General features: G+C 34.5%; 1 protein-coding gene across 23 annotated transcripts in view; it reads right to left on the bottom strand.

Annotated features, from left to right (window-relative positions):
- Positions 1–17,331, bottom strand: part of FIP1L1 (factor interacting with PAPOLA and CPSF1) — a 73,427-nt gene that overhangs the window by 41,790 nt on the left and 14,306 nt on the right. For 9 of the 23 annotated variants that reach the window (XM_045833927.1, XM_045833930.1, XM_045833934.1 and 6 more), the window contains one exon: positions 11,196–11,305. In XM_045833927.1, the coding sequence (XP_045689883.1) occupies positions 11,196–11,305 (110 nt within the window). Of the gene's footprint in view, positions 1–5,460; positions 5,569–11,195; positions 11,306–17,331 lie in introns of all 23 variants that reach the window. The other 14 variants (XM_045833920.1, XM_045833921.1, XM_045833923.1 and 11 more) reach the window with 3 other exon arrangements.

Genomic DNA, 17,331 nt, shown 5'->3' with positions numbered 1-17,331 from the left:
AAGAAACAACACCCCCGGCCCCGCCCCAAACCATCTAACTTTACACTTAAAAGAACTAGAAGAACAAGAAACAAAGTCTAGAGTAAGTAAAAGAAAGGAAATCATTAACATGATAGCAAAAATAAATGACAAAGATACTACTGGGCCATACAAAAGGAGGAAATCTTACCTTTTGCAACAGCATGAATGGACCTGGAGATTATTATGTTAAGTGAAATAAGCCAGTCAGAGAAAGACAAATCATATGGTCTCACCTACAGGTGGAATCTAATAAACAACATACACTGATGAGCGAAACAGAAACATTGACATGGATACAGGGAAGAGAGTAACAGCTGGGGTGGGGGGAGAAGGACTGGATGAAAGATGATGAAGAGATTAGCCAAAAAACATATATACATCAAAGAGACACAACAACAGTGTGGTGACAGCCAGAGGGAAAGGGGGATAGGGGCCAGAATTGGGACAGAAGGAAACTTTGCTTTAGACTATGGACACACAATGCAGAATGTAGATATCCTGTTGAGTTGTATACTTCAAACCTATAGTTTTGCAAACCAATATAATCATAATAAATTCAATTACAAATTAATTAAGAATTACATACAGGAAAGGGCTCTGTGAGGCTATGTTATGAAAACATCAGTTCTCCTTATAGCTATGGTAAGTCTTATTGTTTTATTTTAAAATCCACGATGCTCAATTAACATTTGATTTTCATCTTTATGCTAGTCCAGAATCCAGTCTCTAAATCAGTGGTTCCCAACTTTGCCTGCATATTGAAATCACTGGGGAGCTCTTAAGAATATCAATGCCCTTGAGTGCACACCGGACTATTTAAATTGGAGTCTCTCTTTGGCCTAAGAGGTGATTATTTTTGAAGCTACCCATATAATTCCAATATATAGCCAAAGTTGAAGACTAGATGCCCAAGAAAATAACTTACATTTGCTCTTTCATATACAAGATTTAAGCCCTGGCCAGTGTGGCACAGTTGGTTGGAGCATCATCCTGTAAACCAAAAGGTCACTGGTTCGATTCCCAGTCAGGGCACATAAGCTAGATTGTAGGTTTGGGAAGTGTGTGAGAGGCAACCAATCAATGTTTCTCTCTCACATCAATGTTTCTTTCTCCCTACTCCTTTCCCCGCTTTCTAATATCAATAAGCATGTCCTTGGGTGAGGGGTAAAAAAGAAAACAATGAAAGTAATTGATAAAAATGAGTATTTCATTTCTTATTACTAAATACATTTTAATAAAGTCATGCCTATAAGTCTGCTAATTAATGTAAGGATGTCATTTATTACATAAATATTTTATTATTGTCCTTTTAGTTCTGTGTGGACTGATAGTACTGCTTCTACACACTTTTTTTTTTTTACTTTCAAAAGCACAAGAATAATTTTCTCTATAGTGTATAGTTTATAAGAAAATTTAATATATTCTTTTATGTGAGGATTTGTTAATCAAAAATCCTGTCTAGAAAAGTAGGATGTTCAAAATTAAAATCACAGTATTTATGACTATCTTCAGGACATGTAATTTATTTTAATTACTACATTTAAAAAGATTGATAAAGCCTATGATAGCAGCAGAGATCCAAAAGGAGCTAAAACTTACTGGATGCCCTCCAATAGGTGCTTTCACAAGCTTAGAAATTATTTAATTCATGAACAGGTTGCAAGCAAAGTTTGTGAACAATTACTTTCATTTTCCCAGATGTGGAAAGAGGCTCTTTTGTACAGTGAAGCGCCAGCAGCAGGGTCCAGGCTCAGGTTAAGACCAACTCCAAAACCTTTCCTTTTTTCAACAAGAAGTATTTTCTGTGCTAATTTTCTGGGGTCTGAATTTTGAAAATGTTTACTTTTTAAGCTATATTTTTTAAAAATAAAAAATTCTAAATGCCTCAATGGGAAAGATGCTAAACTCAGACTCACTGGGAGATACCAATGTGTTCACTGGGCAGTCAAGGGTACTCATTTTTATGCAGAGTTAGGAGCAAAGTTTTACCTGCCATATTCATACTTAAGTTTTTTTTAAATACATCATTGAAGAAAAAGATACTCTACAGTGAATTTTTTAAAAATAAAGGCCTACATATATCTAATCACATAAAATCTTACAAGCTACACAATACAGCAACATGCCGAGTGCTCAATCAAAGGCCATGAAGGTACAGGCACGGCTCTCCAGTACATTATTTTTGATTGAAACATAGTAGGAAGTAGTGCAAGAACAAATGAGAAGGTTTCTCTTAGATTTAATGTTCATTTAACTTCCAGTTGTATTACTATAAGTAATATGTTTGTCTATTATAAGAATACAAGCAGGTTTAAATATTTCAGTGGTTCTACATTGAAAAACAATTTCACTATTCCTCTTTCAAGAGTCTGAATCAGTTAAAAAGCACTGACCTTGATAAACAAGCTTAACAAAACAACTTAGGATCTGCAACCAATTACCTAAGAGGAGCAAAATTTGATATTATAAACTGAACACCCCCCCCAAAACAGACATAAAATGAACATTAGGATAAGCAGAGCAACTATCCATGTTACCAATTTCAATTTTCTATGTTAATTAAACTGCTTTATTCTTCTTACTAATTGGTTTTACAAGCATTACAAATCCGAATTTGTAACACAAACTTACACTAAGAAAATGCCATTGTTACACACAGTTAGCTTGAAGAGCACTATTAAACCAAGTGTGAAAAACACTGGTTTAAATATAAATTGAGAAGAACAAGCATGGGATAAGAATTCCAAGTCCTCAAATACAGTAACTTACGAAAATGATCTCAATCACTGTTTAATTGTTCCTTACAAAGAGACTTAAGCAATACTTCAAAAAAAATTCCACATTTGTTACATTATTAATGACAGCTTTTGTTTTCTATCTTGTAAGAAAGTGTGTGTGTACCATTTTAAAAGAGAAATAGCTTTTATCTAGAGGTTTTAAATTTTCAAAAACATAAAACACATGAAGAGAATATAGTGTCAGATTTCATCCTACCTGCATTCCCTGAGACTAATCACAAATCAGAATGAGGAGTTTTCATTCCAAAGCATCTTTTTTGGGGGGAAAGAGGTAATTATATAGTTATTGTAAGCAATGAAATATATCACTTTCAGATAGGAGAATATTTTCCTTGTAAACTAGCCATCTTATTTCAAGAAACAAACTATTGTATCAAAAGCGAACTATTTTAAGTGAAAAATTCCACATTAAATGGTTGATATGAAAGGAATTCCAGATGTTAAAATATTAGCAAAAGAAAAACATATAGTTTAAAATTACATTAAAAGACAATGGATTTTTAAAGTATTTCTATATCTTTACTTATACTAGCCTGAACTACAGGTCAACCAGCCTGAACTACAGGTATTAAGGGTAGAAAACAGGACTGTAGCCCTGGCTTTGCCTCTTAATTAGCCATGAATTTGGCCAAGTTCCCTAATTTCTCAGATCTCATTTTCCATGTAAAGCAGATACTAGCCAAAAAATAAAGAATTTCAGGATTAACAGGGCTTCCAGATAACACAGTTTAGCCCTATCATTTTACAAATGTGGAGAGGCCCAGAGATTTTAGGAAACTGTTCTAAATTCTCACATATACAAAACCATACTTAGTATCCAAATCTAATACTTATGCCAAGAAACAGCTGTCAATTTAAGGACGTAGTTATTCTCTATATACAGAGATAGCTACCGATTCATTACCAATAGCAGCATGATGAAAATGAAAGCTCTAACTGTGCAGCCCTCCTGGGATCAGTAAATAGGCTGTCCACGTTGCTGGACAGGTTAAACATATATCCAGCGTTTTCTTTATGTACTATGTGCTATAATAATGAAATCATTATACAGAAATTATACTGTTAGCATAGCTATCAAACTTTCAGGTTCCACAGGAATATTAAAAGTAAAACGACCCATAGACTCCACACTTGTCAGATCTAACTTTTCTTTGTTTAAAATAACTCTTGACATTGCTATTGGTTCTTCAAAGAGAATTTTAGTTTTAAAAACTAAGATCAACCAATATTATATAATACCTATGAAAAAATGTCATTTGGTACTTTTAAAACAGTAATATATGCAAATTTTTATTCTATAATCTGTCAAAAGCAACACACGCAATTGACACTATTCTAATAAAGATAGTACAGGGTAGGGCAAAAGTAAGTTTACAGTTGTTTGTATGGAAAATAAAACAATAATCAATAAATAGTAATAAAAGAATAAACTGTTTTACATACTCACCACTGTAAACCTTTGCTCCACCCTGTGTATTTCTACCTGCATGAATTATACTCATAGTTTGGACAGCCTTTCAAAAGTGAAAATATTTTTGACTTTGAGACAAATACGTTTGAGAATAACTAAGCTTCTTCTTTCCAAAAAAGAAATCCTATCAAAATAAGTTGACTAGAAATTCCTACTACTCTTAAGGAATATTAATAAAGACCCAAAAGAAAAGTAAATCTTTGAAAATTAAATTTTGATGTTTCCTCCTCTGTTTTTCTTTTGGATTTTATGATCAAAGATACCTAATCATAATTTACATAATTACAGTCTGTAAATGAAAATAATTAAAAGCATATAACATCAAGCTGCCCAGAAAGCTTAAAATTCTGTAACAACAATAACATAATACTTCCCCTACCCCGCAATATACTGTCACCATTTAAAACTTCAAATGGTAAATTAGGAAGGTATCTTAAGTCTGTATTTCTAAGTTAAGCAAAGTATAATTGTGCACAGACTGATTCCTGTTGGTATTGCACTTTCATACCCAAATATTTGCTTCTCACTACAGCCCTTAGGGAAGATATTATTATTCCCATTTTACAGGTTCAGAGAATTTACAACACCCACCCAAGGCTGTATACTTCGTAAATGTAAGATTAAGAACACAAATCAAAATTCTATGAAGGGTAGATCGTAAGTAAAAAATCCACAGCAACAATAAGGGAACTAGTACTTCCTAGGATAGTTGGTAGGCCCACTTACTAAAATGGCAGGTTAATGCACTACAGTTGGGATATGAAGGCTGGAAAAGAGAGTGGAGCCCAGTTTTATGGGTCCTAAATACTAAGAAGGTAAATTTTCTTCAACAAGTAGTGTAAAGCATCCAGGGATTTTTAAATGGGTGCATCATGAGAAAGAAAAATTAAGCCTGCAGCAAGAAGGAGAAAAAAATTTACTCAGCACCCATTAGCACGGTTCCATGCAATTTATGTTACAAAAGGCTGGAGTGATGGGAGGCATGACATGAGGTGATAAGGCCTGATTTATAAAGTAACTTAAGCCCTAAATACTATACTGGGAAATCATAACTTAGGGGATAAAAATGTGGGGCACAGTCTAATAAAAATTTATTATCTTACTAATAAGACAAAACAACACTGATGATCTAAACATCAGGGAGTATCCAATGTTTAAAAATAGCCTTACCTTAGATCAGGTGATTCGGCCCTCCCATATCGATCCTGCCACTTCCCAACGCTTGAATTGGCTTTTCTGGAGGCAGTACTTGTCTGAGACTGAGAAGAGGTGCTGTTTCTGGTGAGATAAATTTTCTATGTTTTTTCTTATATATTGTTGCCTCTGACCCCCCTTGTTCTGTTGTTTTTTTTTTCCTTGACATGCTTTTTCTAAAATCCTTTATCATGTTCCTATAGTATCATTCTCAAGTCACATAAAATAATTTGCTGTGGTACTAAGACAGCTAGTGGTATATATAGATAGATGTGATATCAACATTTTATTAACTCTAGAATATTTCTAGAAGTATTTTTCAACATAGATGGTATCACGTCAAAATACAGAAATAAAAGAACCAAAGGCTTTCTTCAGGTTACGTTATCAAGAAATAAATTTCTGAGCTTTTATGAGTTAATGACATTAATTTCTGCAGTTTCACAAAACTTATTCAGAATTGTGGTATTTCTTTCCCTAGATTTTTCAATAGCTGATGGTATTATCAGGGTAACCAGTAACACTCTCATGTGTTTCATAAAAACCTACCCTAAATAAGTTTTTATAAAAATTCATTTCAAAATAACTTGTACAAAAAAAGGGGGGAGGGGAGGTGGAGACCATACAGGAAGAATAAACCAGAAACTAAATGAAATGAAACGAAACTGGTTATTGACAGGAGTGAAAGAAACAGGGAAAAGAGTGACAAACCTGAATGTGCTTTTGGAAAGCCTTGCCTTTGGAACTATGTTAAATGTTTTATGTATATAAAAAGTACTTATGTCAAGAGAAATGATAATACTGAATATAAACAGAAGCAAAAATCACATTGTTTTAAATGGTTAATATAATCACTCTGAAAGAACCTCCCAAAATACAGTATTTTGACTATATACTCTCAGTCTAAGAAAATTGCAAAGATATCTTGAACTCTAATAAGGTTTTTTGTAATGGTAGGTATAGAAGTTCTAATGCATTTTATGTGTATTATAAAATGAAGCAAATGAGAAGTATTGAAGTTCTTGGGAACTAGGTTTTCACTGCAGGAAAAGGGAGATGCAGTATATAATAGGGAAAGGAAAGTAGTACCTGGTGGTATCAAACTGAAAAAGAAACGATGATTGCGTGATTAAAATTTATTAATAGAACATACACATAGCAACTTCACATTGAAATTGCTTATTGGTTTTTTCCTAGGTTTGGGTGCTGAAAAGACCTGCAAATAGTGACACCCCAGTAGCAAAAAGTATAAATAGTGCCAAGATTTGGGTTTCTAATTACCAATTCCCACTAAAAGGCATCTTGTCAAAGTAATGGCTGCTTCCAGGAAAGAGGCAGGGAAATTACAAAATAAGCCTAGAACATTCATCTGGTCATGACAGAAAGTAAAATAATTCTTAAAAATTAAAAAGATGGGGACATATCAAAAGATCAGAGGTGCAGTTTGAAGAGGCTCTTTGGACCAAATCTGGAACAATTTGATCATGAATATCAATTACAGTATATATAGATCATATATATGAAGTTTATATACCACAAATAAGCCATGCACACGCACTCTCACACATGAAACAAAAATGAGTTTGGCCTACAATAAATAAGTGGGGAAAAAGGGAAAGCCCCCTTTTTAAACAGAATGCCAACTAATAAATGTGAGAAATAACAGAGTTAGCGAATCACTATTTTGCAGCCATTACATTAATAACTGATTAAAGCAAAAATAAATGGATACTCAAATTCCTAGAAATTTCTGAGAAACAGAATTATTTACCTAGTCTGCTCAGGTTACTTATTAAATACAAAGAGGAAACACAGTAACTTTGCACTGCAAAAATCCAAAGGATACCACTACAAATAAGTGATTAAAGTTTTCCTCACTAATAATGGGACAGAGTGACATCATGTACCTCCAGGATGATGCACTGAGAAGGACACAGCATCACTTACATAGCATTCCTGCCCCCAAAGCAAAACCTAAATCTAATAACAAAGATATATCAACAAAATGATTGGAATGTACTCTTCAAAATTCAGTATCAACAAATACAAAGAATGTCTGAGATGCTGTCCTAGATTAAAGAACAAAGAGATAAGAAACTTAATTGTAATAAATAATCCTGGACTGAATCCTAAATCAAGAAGGAAAGAACTTCCACAGAAGTAATAATTGGCAAAATTTATGGCTTGTATTATGTCTTAAATGACATTGTCTTCTCCCTAAAGTTAATAAAATTTTACTTTATAAGATGTCTTTCTAATCTCCATAAAAATAAAAAACAGAAAAAACAAATGTTTATTTAGGGAAATACTTCACAATCTCCGAAAAGTATCCTTTTGACCAAGTGAAGATGATTCCAGAAAACAAAACTTTCATAATGAAACTTTACATCCAAAAGTGACATGCTGGTTAAGTTTCCATAGGGGCTGTCTTGGTATTATCCATTTTTTTTAGTAGTAAAACTTCTAATTTTTCTATCACTCTTTACCTCCTTTTTACTGTCCCTTATTCACCACTGTCGTCCTGTCTCTTTTTAGATCCATGGTCCATCATTACAATCACTCCCTCAGGTACACTCTCACCTTCCTTGTACCTCTATCCCCTTGTCCTATTTGTCTGGAATAACCTCAACCTCTGTTAAATCCAACTGTAGCTACTCTTAATAAACACATGAATACTTGACAAGGGCAAGAGAAACACACCAGAGAGCAAAATGACTTATTTTAAACTTATGACCATTAACCTCAAGAAAAGCTGGAAATGTATAGTCTCTCTCCCTGTGTCATCAGTTCTTCACTTTACTAACTCATTCCTATCAGCATATTAAAATGCTATAATTTCTCCCATCTTGAAAAAAAGTGCTTTATTGACTCCACATTTCCTGCAGGTACTGCCTAAAATCCTACTTCTTTCCCCCGTTTTATTCACCTCTAAACAATGATTTCAGACACCCCACTTAAACATCCAACATTTCCTTCCACTATCCTCATTTTCACCAGATTCCTCTGCTGCTGAGAAAAAAATTAAAGCCGTAAGAGAATTTTCAATTGTTCCCTCACCATTACCTACCCACTTACCTTCACCACAGCCTGCTTTCCCTCCTGTTACTATGAATGAATTGTCCATGCATCTTTGTAAGCCTAAACTTTCCACTTGCGCATGACATCCCACCCCCTCTGACCTTCTTAAGGTCACTGTTCTAACTGTCCCTTCTCTAGAAACTCATTCTTCTAAGTATATAAACATGCTGTAACTTCTTTCATTTTGAAAAACGCTTCCTTCAGATTCTATGTTTCCCTCCAGATCCTATACTGTTTCTTTTCCCTCCCCGAAAAAGAAAAAAATCCTCAAAATATTTATCCATATTTTCTCATTCTAATTCCTCTCCTCCCATTCTCTCTTGAATCCAGAAAGTCCTTCCAAAGTTTTTTTTTTTTTTTTTAATCTTCACCTTAGACCACTGAAAATGATTCTGGTCAGCGTCACCAATGACTAGCATTTTAAAATCCAAAAGTCATGCTTAGTATTCTTCTTCTTGGCCCATCAGTACTATTTGATGATTAATCACTCTTCCTACTTTGACATGCATCCTTTTCCAGATATACACTGGATTTTTTTTTCATCCTCACTAGTTTATTCTTTTGTACTGGTCTCCTCTTACTGGCTCATCCTTATTTTTTGACCTGCAAAGAGTACCCCAAGGCTGTCCTCTTACCACTTCTCTATCAATACGTACCTCTTCTGTAACCTTATTCAGTTTCATTTCACACTACCTAAACACTGATGACTCAAATTTTTATATCTCCAGCCCATACCTTTCACCTCTACTTCAGATCCATGTATCTACTTCCTAGCCAAAATTTCCACTTGCATGTCTAATAAGCATCTCAATTTTACTATATCCCTGGATTGAACTCTTGGTCTTTTGCCTGCAAAAGTGACCCCTCCTGTATTCTTTTCCATTTCAGATATATAAAAAAAAATGTACATACTATTATACCTTTTGAAATGTATCCAGTATCTGGCTATACTTCTCACCAGCTGCACCATTACTACCTTGGTCCAAATTACCATTATCTGTTTCCTAGATAATTATTAAAATCTCCTAACTGGCCTCTCAGTGTCTGCCCTTAATATATATGTAGTCTGATCTAAATATAGAAGTTGAGACTTTTAAAACTTAAAGCATTTTATTTCATTCCTCTGCTCAAAATCTGATGGTTATCCTCCATTCATTTCATTTATAGGAAAGCCAAAGCTCTTTTAATGCTCTACACAATCTGACCCAAGCTTAAAAAACAAAGGGGGGGTGGGGAAGTACGGCAAGTACATGAAACTGCTACTGATTTTTAAATAGTTTAGTTTATTATGATAACAGAAAACATGGATAGAGTACTTATTTACTATGTAGGTAAATACCAATGATCTAAAAAGCTTTACAGAAATTAATCCATTTAATATACATAACTACCCTCTGAGGGAAGCATTATTACTAAGTTTTACAGATGAGGAAGTGGAAGAACAAGATTAGGGGATTTGCTCAAGGACACATAGCTAGTAAGTAAAAAGAGCCAAAATTTGAAGTCTGGCTCTAGAATCCAAGTTCTTAACATCACTCTGAGCCACAGAACACCATAAACTCACGGAATGAAAGTTGACCTCTTTTAAAATATGAAGACAACAACAACAACAACAAAAAATACTACATATTAAGAGGATAAATATTCCTCAGCTGGCATAACTTCTTAGTCAAACGTTTTATGAAATTGCACTTAGTTCAAATAATTCTATTCGGAAATGCCCATGACTAGTATTATTAAGATGAGAAGAGAAAGTCAAATTCAATGGCTTTGTGACATTTAATTTTAGCTGAAAGCTTCAAGATTATCTATTTCAGGACTAAACTATATAAGGTTTCTTCTTGCATTTGTATATTATAAAATATAATCTCTTATAGCAATTCAAAATTGCAGAATAATAAAACAGGTAACTCTAAAATATAAGCACATAACACAAAAGGTATATGATCTGGCTAAAATTTAGTAATAGTTGGATTATCGACCTATTTCAGGCTCAGGGAAATAACTGATTTAAGTCAAGTGTAACACAAGATTAAATTGCTGACATCAAACTTCCTTACTCTTATCTAATCCTTTACCATTTTCCTGCTAACAGGCTAATCATTTGTTGCATTCAAATTAAAAGGTACCTTCCAGCATATTTGCCTCTCACAAATGGTATCTTGTGGAATTCAAAGTTAAATAGTATCACAACAAACCAAAGAAAGAGAAAAAAAATGGTTTTAATATGAAAGATCTCCCAGGCTAAAATTCCTATGATCTCTTTTACTAAAATTAGTAAAACACCTTTAGGCCAATAGGTCTGGATTTATGGAAGTCCAAAAATTCTTTATATAATAAACACAGAAACAGCAAGACCCTTGCTGTCACCAACTCTCCCGAATGTAAAACTGTCTCTATACTCACATGTAATTGTAGCACCATACTTTATTTCTTGCTTACTTTTTGTAAGGTGAAAGAGCACCCAGACAAGTTTTTCACAAATAATTCATTTTGTACTAAAATAAAGTAGAATGTTTCAGTTTCTTGGTAGCACATGTGGAGCTTTTATACTTCACATAGCACTAAGACAAGGTGAAGATACCAATACCTTCAATAAATTGAGTTTAACTAACTAAAATGGTCTAACTAACCTGCTTGGTGGGAGTCCAGTCTTGAACAATGAAGGAGGAGAAGTAAACTCAGCTTTTGTAGATGGAAGTGCTGTTTCCTTCTCTGAATTTCCAGTTCTTCCCTGCTGTACCTTAAAAAAAAAAGGTTATTAGCTTGTTTAATTTAAGAGAACACAAAAATAATACACTGGAGGTATTAAAATAAATTTGTGACATTGATTCCAAATTAAAGAGAATGTTTTATTGATATTTAATAAAATTAACCTATTTTAGAATAGCATTAGGTGAAAGACACCAAAGATGAATTATGAAATCAAAGTGTTCCAAACAATTAAGAATTTCACATTAATGTCACTTAAAAGTCCAACAAACTGTAACTCTTCAGGACTGCCATTAATTCCTTCAGATCACCAATTGTTAACTCCAACATACTTGATTTGATTACAAAGCCATGTTTCAGAAATTAAGAAATGCTTTGAAGAATTTTCCCCTTCTATATTCACTACTTAGCCATTCTCACCATTTTCTCTTCAAGCTGTGATTTGCTCTATCACAAATATTACTGATCTGCTTCCACACTTCCATACCATTTCTCCCGTTTTCCCACCATCATCACTGCCCTGCCAGTTCTGTACACTGGCAAGCTGGAAGTCAGTCACCTGTCTCCTTAATACCTCTTCTTCCTCTTTATATTCACTTTAAACCAGTTATCTACTTACTCCATAATTTTTCCCAGATTTGCCCATCCTTTCTGCTCCTATCAGATCCTTTGAGTATGGTCCATCATTCTCCTTTACAATAGTGAAATATCTTCTTATGTACTCTTGCTTTTATACCCACCTTCTTATCTTAAAACTGTCACAAATTTGTTAACTATAAACAAAGGTCAAGTTGCCATACACTTGAGTAACATTACACCATACTTTGTGCCCTATTTATATTCTACTGCCCCTGTTCAGACTAAATTCTGCAACTCTCCTTTCCCCAAGAGATGAAGGCCAAGGGACTCTCAGAAACCTTGACTCTGACACAGTCAAACCACTGATTCAATTCCAGAATCCACCTACCTCTCAAATAATCATTGTGGAAAAAAAGAAACCCTTGTTTATATATTTGAGTCATTATAATCAGATCTCTTATTAATACTGTTGTACCTAGAGCCTAATTGGTGCCTCAATATAATAAGGGTTTAACACTGACATTTTACTTGAAAAAATTTCCACTGCTTAAAAAAATCCATTTAAAAAGCACTGACCCTAGTGAGGATGATGAGGATCAGCATTAAGACAATGAGGATATAAAGAAATGGACCTGACAGACCATTTGACAGGTAAAACTGACAGAATATGATGACAGTAACTAAACATGATTCATTCAAACATTTAATAAAAATCTATTTGTACCAGAAGTTGAGACTACACAGAGAAATACAACAAAATCCCAGACCATGGGAAAAGACATACATACAAACAATGAGAACAATAAAATAAATGCTATAAAAAAAACCCATCTATGAGGTAAAAAGCTGCTATGAGAACACAGGAAAAGAAATGCATCACTCTTCCTAAGGATGTTAGGTATACTCAAGAGTTGACACTGTGGTCTCAACTGTTGCCCTGAGCTCCAGTAATTGATATCCAACTCTTACATGTTTAATAAGTATCTCAAACAAAACTACTGATTTCCCACTATCCCTCAAGTCTCGTCCTAGGTTTTCCTTTTCTTTCTTTTTTTTTTAAAGATTTTATTTATTTATTTTTAGAGAGGGAAGGGAGGGAGAAAGAGGGAGAGAGAGAGAAACATCAACGTGCAGTTGCTGGGGGCCGTGGCCTGCAACCCAGGCATGTGCCCTGACTGGGAATCGAACTTGCGATGCTTTGGTTCGCAGCTTGCGCCCAATCCACTGAGCTACGCCAGCCAGGGTGACATCCTAAGTTTTTCTTACACAAGTAAATAGCACCATTGGCTGCCAACTTACTCAAGAAAAAAAAAATTCTAGGAATTACCCAATACATATGAATATCCAATGTTGACTTTACCTTTACAATACACATCAAACTCAAGCACTTATTATATTATGTCCACTCCTAAAAGCAGGTCAAACCCACTGCCACATCTCAATCATTCTAAATTAACTTGTCTTTCTGCTTTTGTCTCGCCTTTCTAAAATCCACGGTCTGTACACAGCAAAAACAATCTAATTAAAATATAAATGAACTCATGTTTCTCCCTGCTCAAAATTCTCTAATAGCTTCCCAATGCGGAGTAAAAGCTCACCTTCCTATAATGGCCTGCAAAGATTTACATGGTATGGGCCCTGCATGTCTTTTCCATTTTGTTTTCCTCTATTCCTCCCCAACTTATCTTTACTTTGCCCAGTCATGATGGCCTTTTTTCTTGTTCTTTTTAACATATAAATTCCTCTTTATGAGAGCCCTTGAATCTGGAATACTCTTTCCCCAGATTGTATCATGGCTACCTTTTTCCCAATCATTCAAATATTGGTCACATGTCTTCTGGGAGTGGCCTTCTCTAACCATTTCTGAACAATCTCTATCATAGCATCATTTTGTATTTTCTTCAGAATTTCTCCTTAGTATAGTTATCTGAAATTATCTTATTTATTTTGTATGGTTATAGTCTGTTTGCTGCCAGAGTAACACAGAATCTTTGAAAACACGGCCATTGGCCAGTTCAAATCTTTATCCCAAGTGCCTAAAAACAGTGTCTGGCATGCAGTAAGTGCTCAATATACTATATTATTTGATTGACTTTGGGACTCAGCTTAAATGTCAGTTCTTTCTTCAAGGCTTTTCATAGGACAGAGAGTTTATAACTACATAATTTTTGGAATTATTATCTAATTAATACCTATCTTTCCTCTGAAGTCAGCCAAACTCTAAGACACAGTCTATCTATGCCTATAATGCTCACCTCTCCACACCCAACCTGAGATACTTTCTGGCACAGTCAATGCTCAATTACAAATTGGGAAGGAGAAGAAAGGAGGGTTAGAAAAGAAAAGTGGAAGAGGAGAGAAAAAAGAAAAAGGCAAGAGAACATAAATATAAACAAAGAAGAGGTATCAGGAAGATAGGTGCATTTTAAAATGTAAAAATTGCTTGTGTTTCCTCGGTTTTTTCTTCTTCATTTCTTCGTAATATATTCATCATATCAGACAATTTTGAAAACCCTCACCCTTTTAGCAACCCTCATAACCAACTTCCATTATCATTACCCACTTGTCTTCAGATGTTGCACTTATGATTACACAGACTCAAAATTTGTTTAATCAGAACAAAGACTATTTTTTTCACGATCTAATACTTTAAGTAACTGTAAAACACCATGACTGATTTTCTAAAAACAAATTCATGTCAGACCTTACATATCCAAACAAAAGTTGACTGACATCTATAAACTTGAGAATGAATTATGCTACCACTGTATCAAAACTTAATTTTGTGAAATTTCCTTCAGCTGCCCCTTTATACCATTATTTATAAAAGTTTGACATTATAAACAATATATCTAAAAAGGAATTTGATAATTGTGGCATACCAAAATAATGGATTATCAACTATTTAAAGTGTTATTTATCAAAAACCTTTTTTTTAAAGATTTTATTTTTTTATTTTTAGAGAGGGGAAGGGAGGGAGAAAGAAAGGGAGAGAAACATCAATGTGTGATTGTCTCTCTCATGCCCCCCACTGGGACCAGGACCACAGCCCAGGCATGTACCCTGACTGGGAATCAAACCAGCAACCCTTTGGTTCACAGGTCAGCTCTCAGTCCACTTAGCCACACCAGCCAAGGCTCAAAAAACATTAATAATCTAGGAAACCATTTGCCATATAATTTAAGATGAAAAAAGAAAAAGTAGAAAACCATATAAATTAATTTCATAATTTTGTTTCAACCCACAAGAACAAAAAGACCGTGAAAGCAACAAAATGCAGGACTTTGAAAGTAGATGAAAAAATAATAACTGATTTAGCAAAGAAACTTGAATCCTAAATCAGCAATGACAAAGCAAAGACACTTAATTTTCAAGGCAGGATCCCAAAGGTTCAGAAATTGACAACATTCAAATCAGCCGAGTATAAATCCTCTAGGTAAGATACTGGAATGTATTCTCTGAAAAAATCAGATAACCACAAAAAAGAAAACAAACAAAAAGTAAAACAACCTAAAGATACTGACATCAGGAACTGTGAAAAAAGCTTACACCTACAGTAAAGCTGGCAGCCAGCCAGTTCTATTCACATGTAGAGCTTCCAATCACCTTTTTGGTGGCCTCTCTCATGACTGAATGGCCAAGGATCAGCAAACGTTTGAGAAAAGCCAAAGACAGAAGCCAAAAACAACAAACTTAAAACATCATCTTGAAGAAAACAGACTATGGGGGGGGGGACTATTACTATCTTTTGGAAGGAGGGGGGTGGAAAATATTGCATCACCACATGCAAAAACAAAAATAGGATGCTACAGTTAAATATTGAAAACAAATCTTCTTGGCTATTAAAAATATAACAGCAGAAATGAAAAACAGAAGGCCTGTAAGGTTGAAGAAATCAGAAAATGGAAGACAGATATGGTGTGTAAGAGAAAAAAGATAAGAAAAGCTTTTTAAAAAGCATAAAAGGTCAATATTTGAATATGGGAGCCAGAAGGCAGAAGAAAGCAGAAATTAAGTTACAAAATAATTAAAGAAAATACTCCAGAAGATTGTGGTCAACTTCTTTTTTACACATACATGTTACAGATACCCAAGATGTTTCCTAAGAGAGGAGTTTCTTTGACCAAGCCATGTCCTCAATCTGCAATACTTTTTTTCTCTTCTCCACATTCTCAAGGCTGTGATTAAAATGGCATATGCTTCCCTATTATTGCAGCCAATTTTAGACTAAAAAAAAAAAAGTAGAACAAACCTATATAACACCCAATGTAGTGTCTAATTACAAAATAATTTCTAATTAACTCTCAATTTCTATAGCATTTTGTCTAAAATATACATTTTAGCATTTAATACCTAAGAAATGTATTTATGCATATTTGGGGTACCAGTTACATCACTATGATTTTTTTGTACTCTCCATAGTTGCAGGATAGTAAAGCAGACAACCAGTACTTTTTCAAAAAGTAAGAATCCCACAGAAATCTAAACAAGGATTTATTTCCTTTTAAAAAAATTTTTATTTATTAATTTTAGAGAGAAAGAGGGAAGGAGAGAGAGGAACACTGATTTGTTCTCCCACCCATTAATGCTTTGATTGGTTGACTCTTCTATGTGCCAAGACCAGGGACTAAACCTGCAACCTTAGAATATAGGGACAATGCTCTAACCAACTGAACTACAATGCCAAGGGCCAACAAAAATACTTTTTTTTTTTTTTTTGCCCTGGCTGGCGTAGCTCAGTGGATTGAGAGCGGGCTGCAAACCAAAGTGTCGCAGGTTCGATTCCCAGTCAGGGTACATGCCTGGGCTTTGGGCCATGACCCCCAGCAACCGCGCATTGATGTCTGTCTGTCTGTCTGTCTCTCTCTCTCCCTTCCCTCTCTAAAAATAAATAAATAAATAAAATCTTTTTTTAAAAAATTAAAAAAAAAGAATGTATTTTTTTAAATCCTCACCAGACGATGTTTTCTATTGATTTTAGAGGGTGGGGGGTGGGGCCTGGAGGGAAGAAAGAGGGAGGGGGAGAGAGAGAGAAAAAGAGAGATGGGGAAGAAGGGATGAGACAAAGAAGGAGAAAAACACCAACTGGTTGTCTCCCATATATACCTTGATCTGGGACAGAACCTGCAACTTTTTGGTATATGGGACAATGCTCCAACCAACTGAGTGACCCAGCCAGGGCAAGGATATTTCTTAAATTTAAGGTGACAGAAACTTTTCCGAAATACAGTGCAAATCAAATGGTAGCCTAAAAATGCCAACACCCCCTCACACCCTTAGTTGCAGATTTTGAGCACTGTCAATAAAATATATCCTACAGACCACAAATGTGAGCCACATATTAAAATACATACCCTATTTATTTCCAATAGGTGAGTAATATTTAACCACATTATCGAAGCAAGAAAAACCCTTATACTACAACCATCAAGTTCATGCTCTTAATTCATTCAGGATCAAATAAATCAGAATTTAAAC

This window comes from Phyllostomus hastatus, unplaced genomic scaffold (genome assembly GCF_019186645.2).
Source record: "Phyllostomus hastatus isolate PE091 unplaced genomic scaffold, TTU_PhHast_1.1 phas_contig_196, whole genome shotgun sequence".
Classification (NCBI taxonomy): domain Eukaryota; kingdom Metazoa; phylum Chordata; class Mammalia; order Chiroptera; family Phyllostomidae; genus Phyllostomus; species Phyllostomus hastatus.
This window is presented reverse-complemented; position numbering and strand designations above follow the sequence as displayed.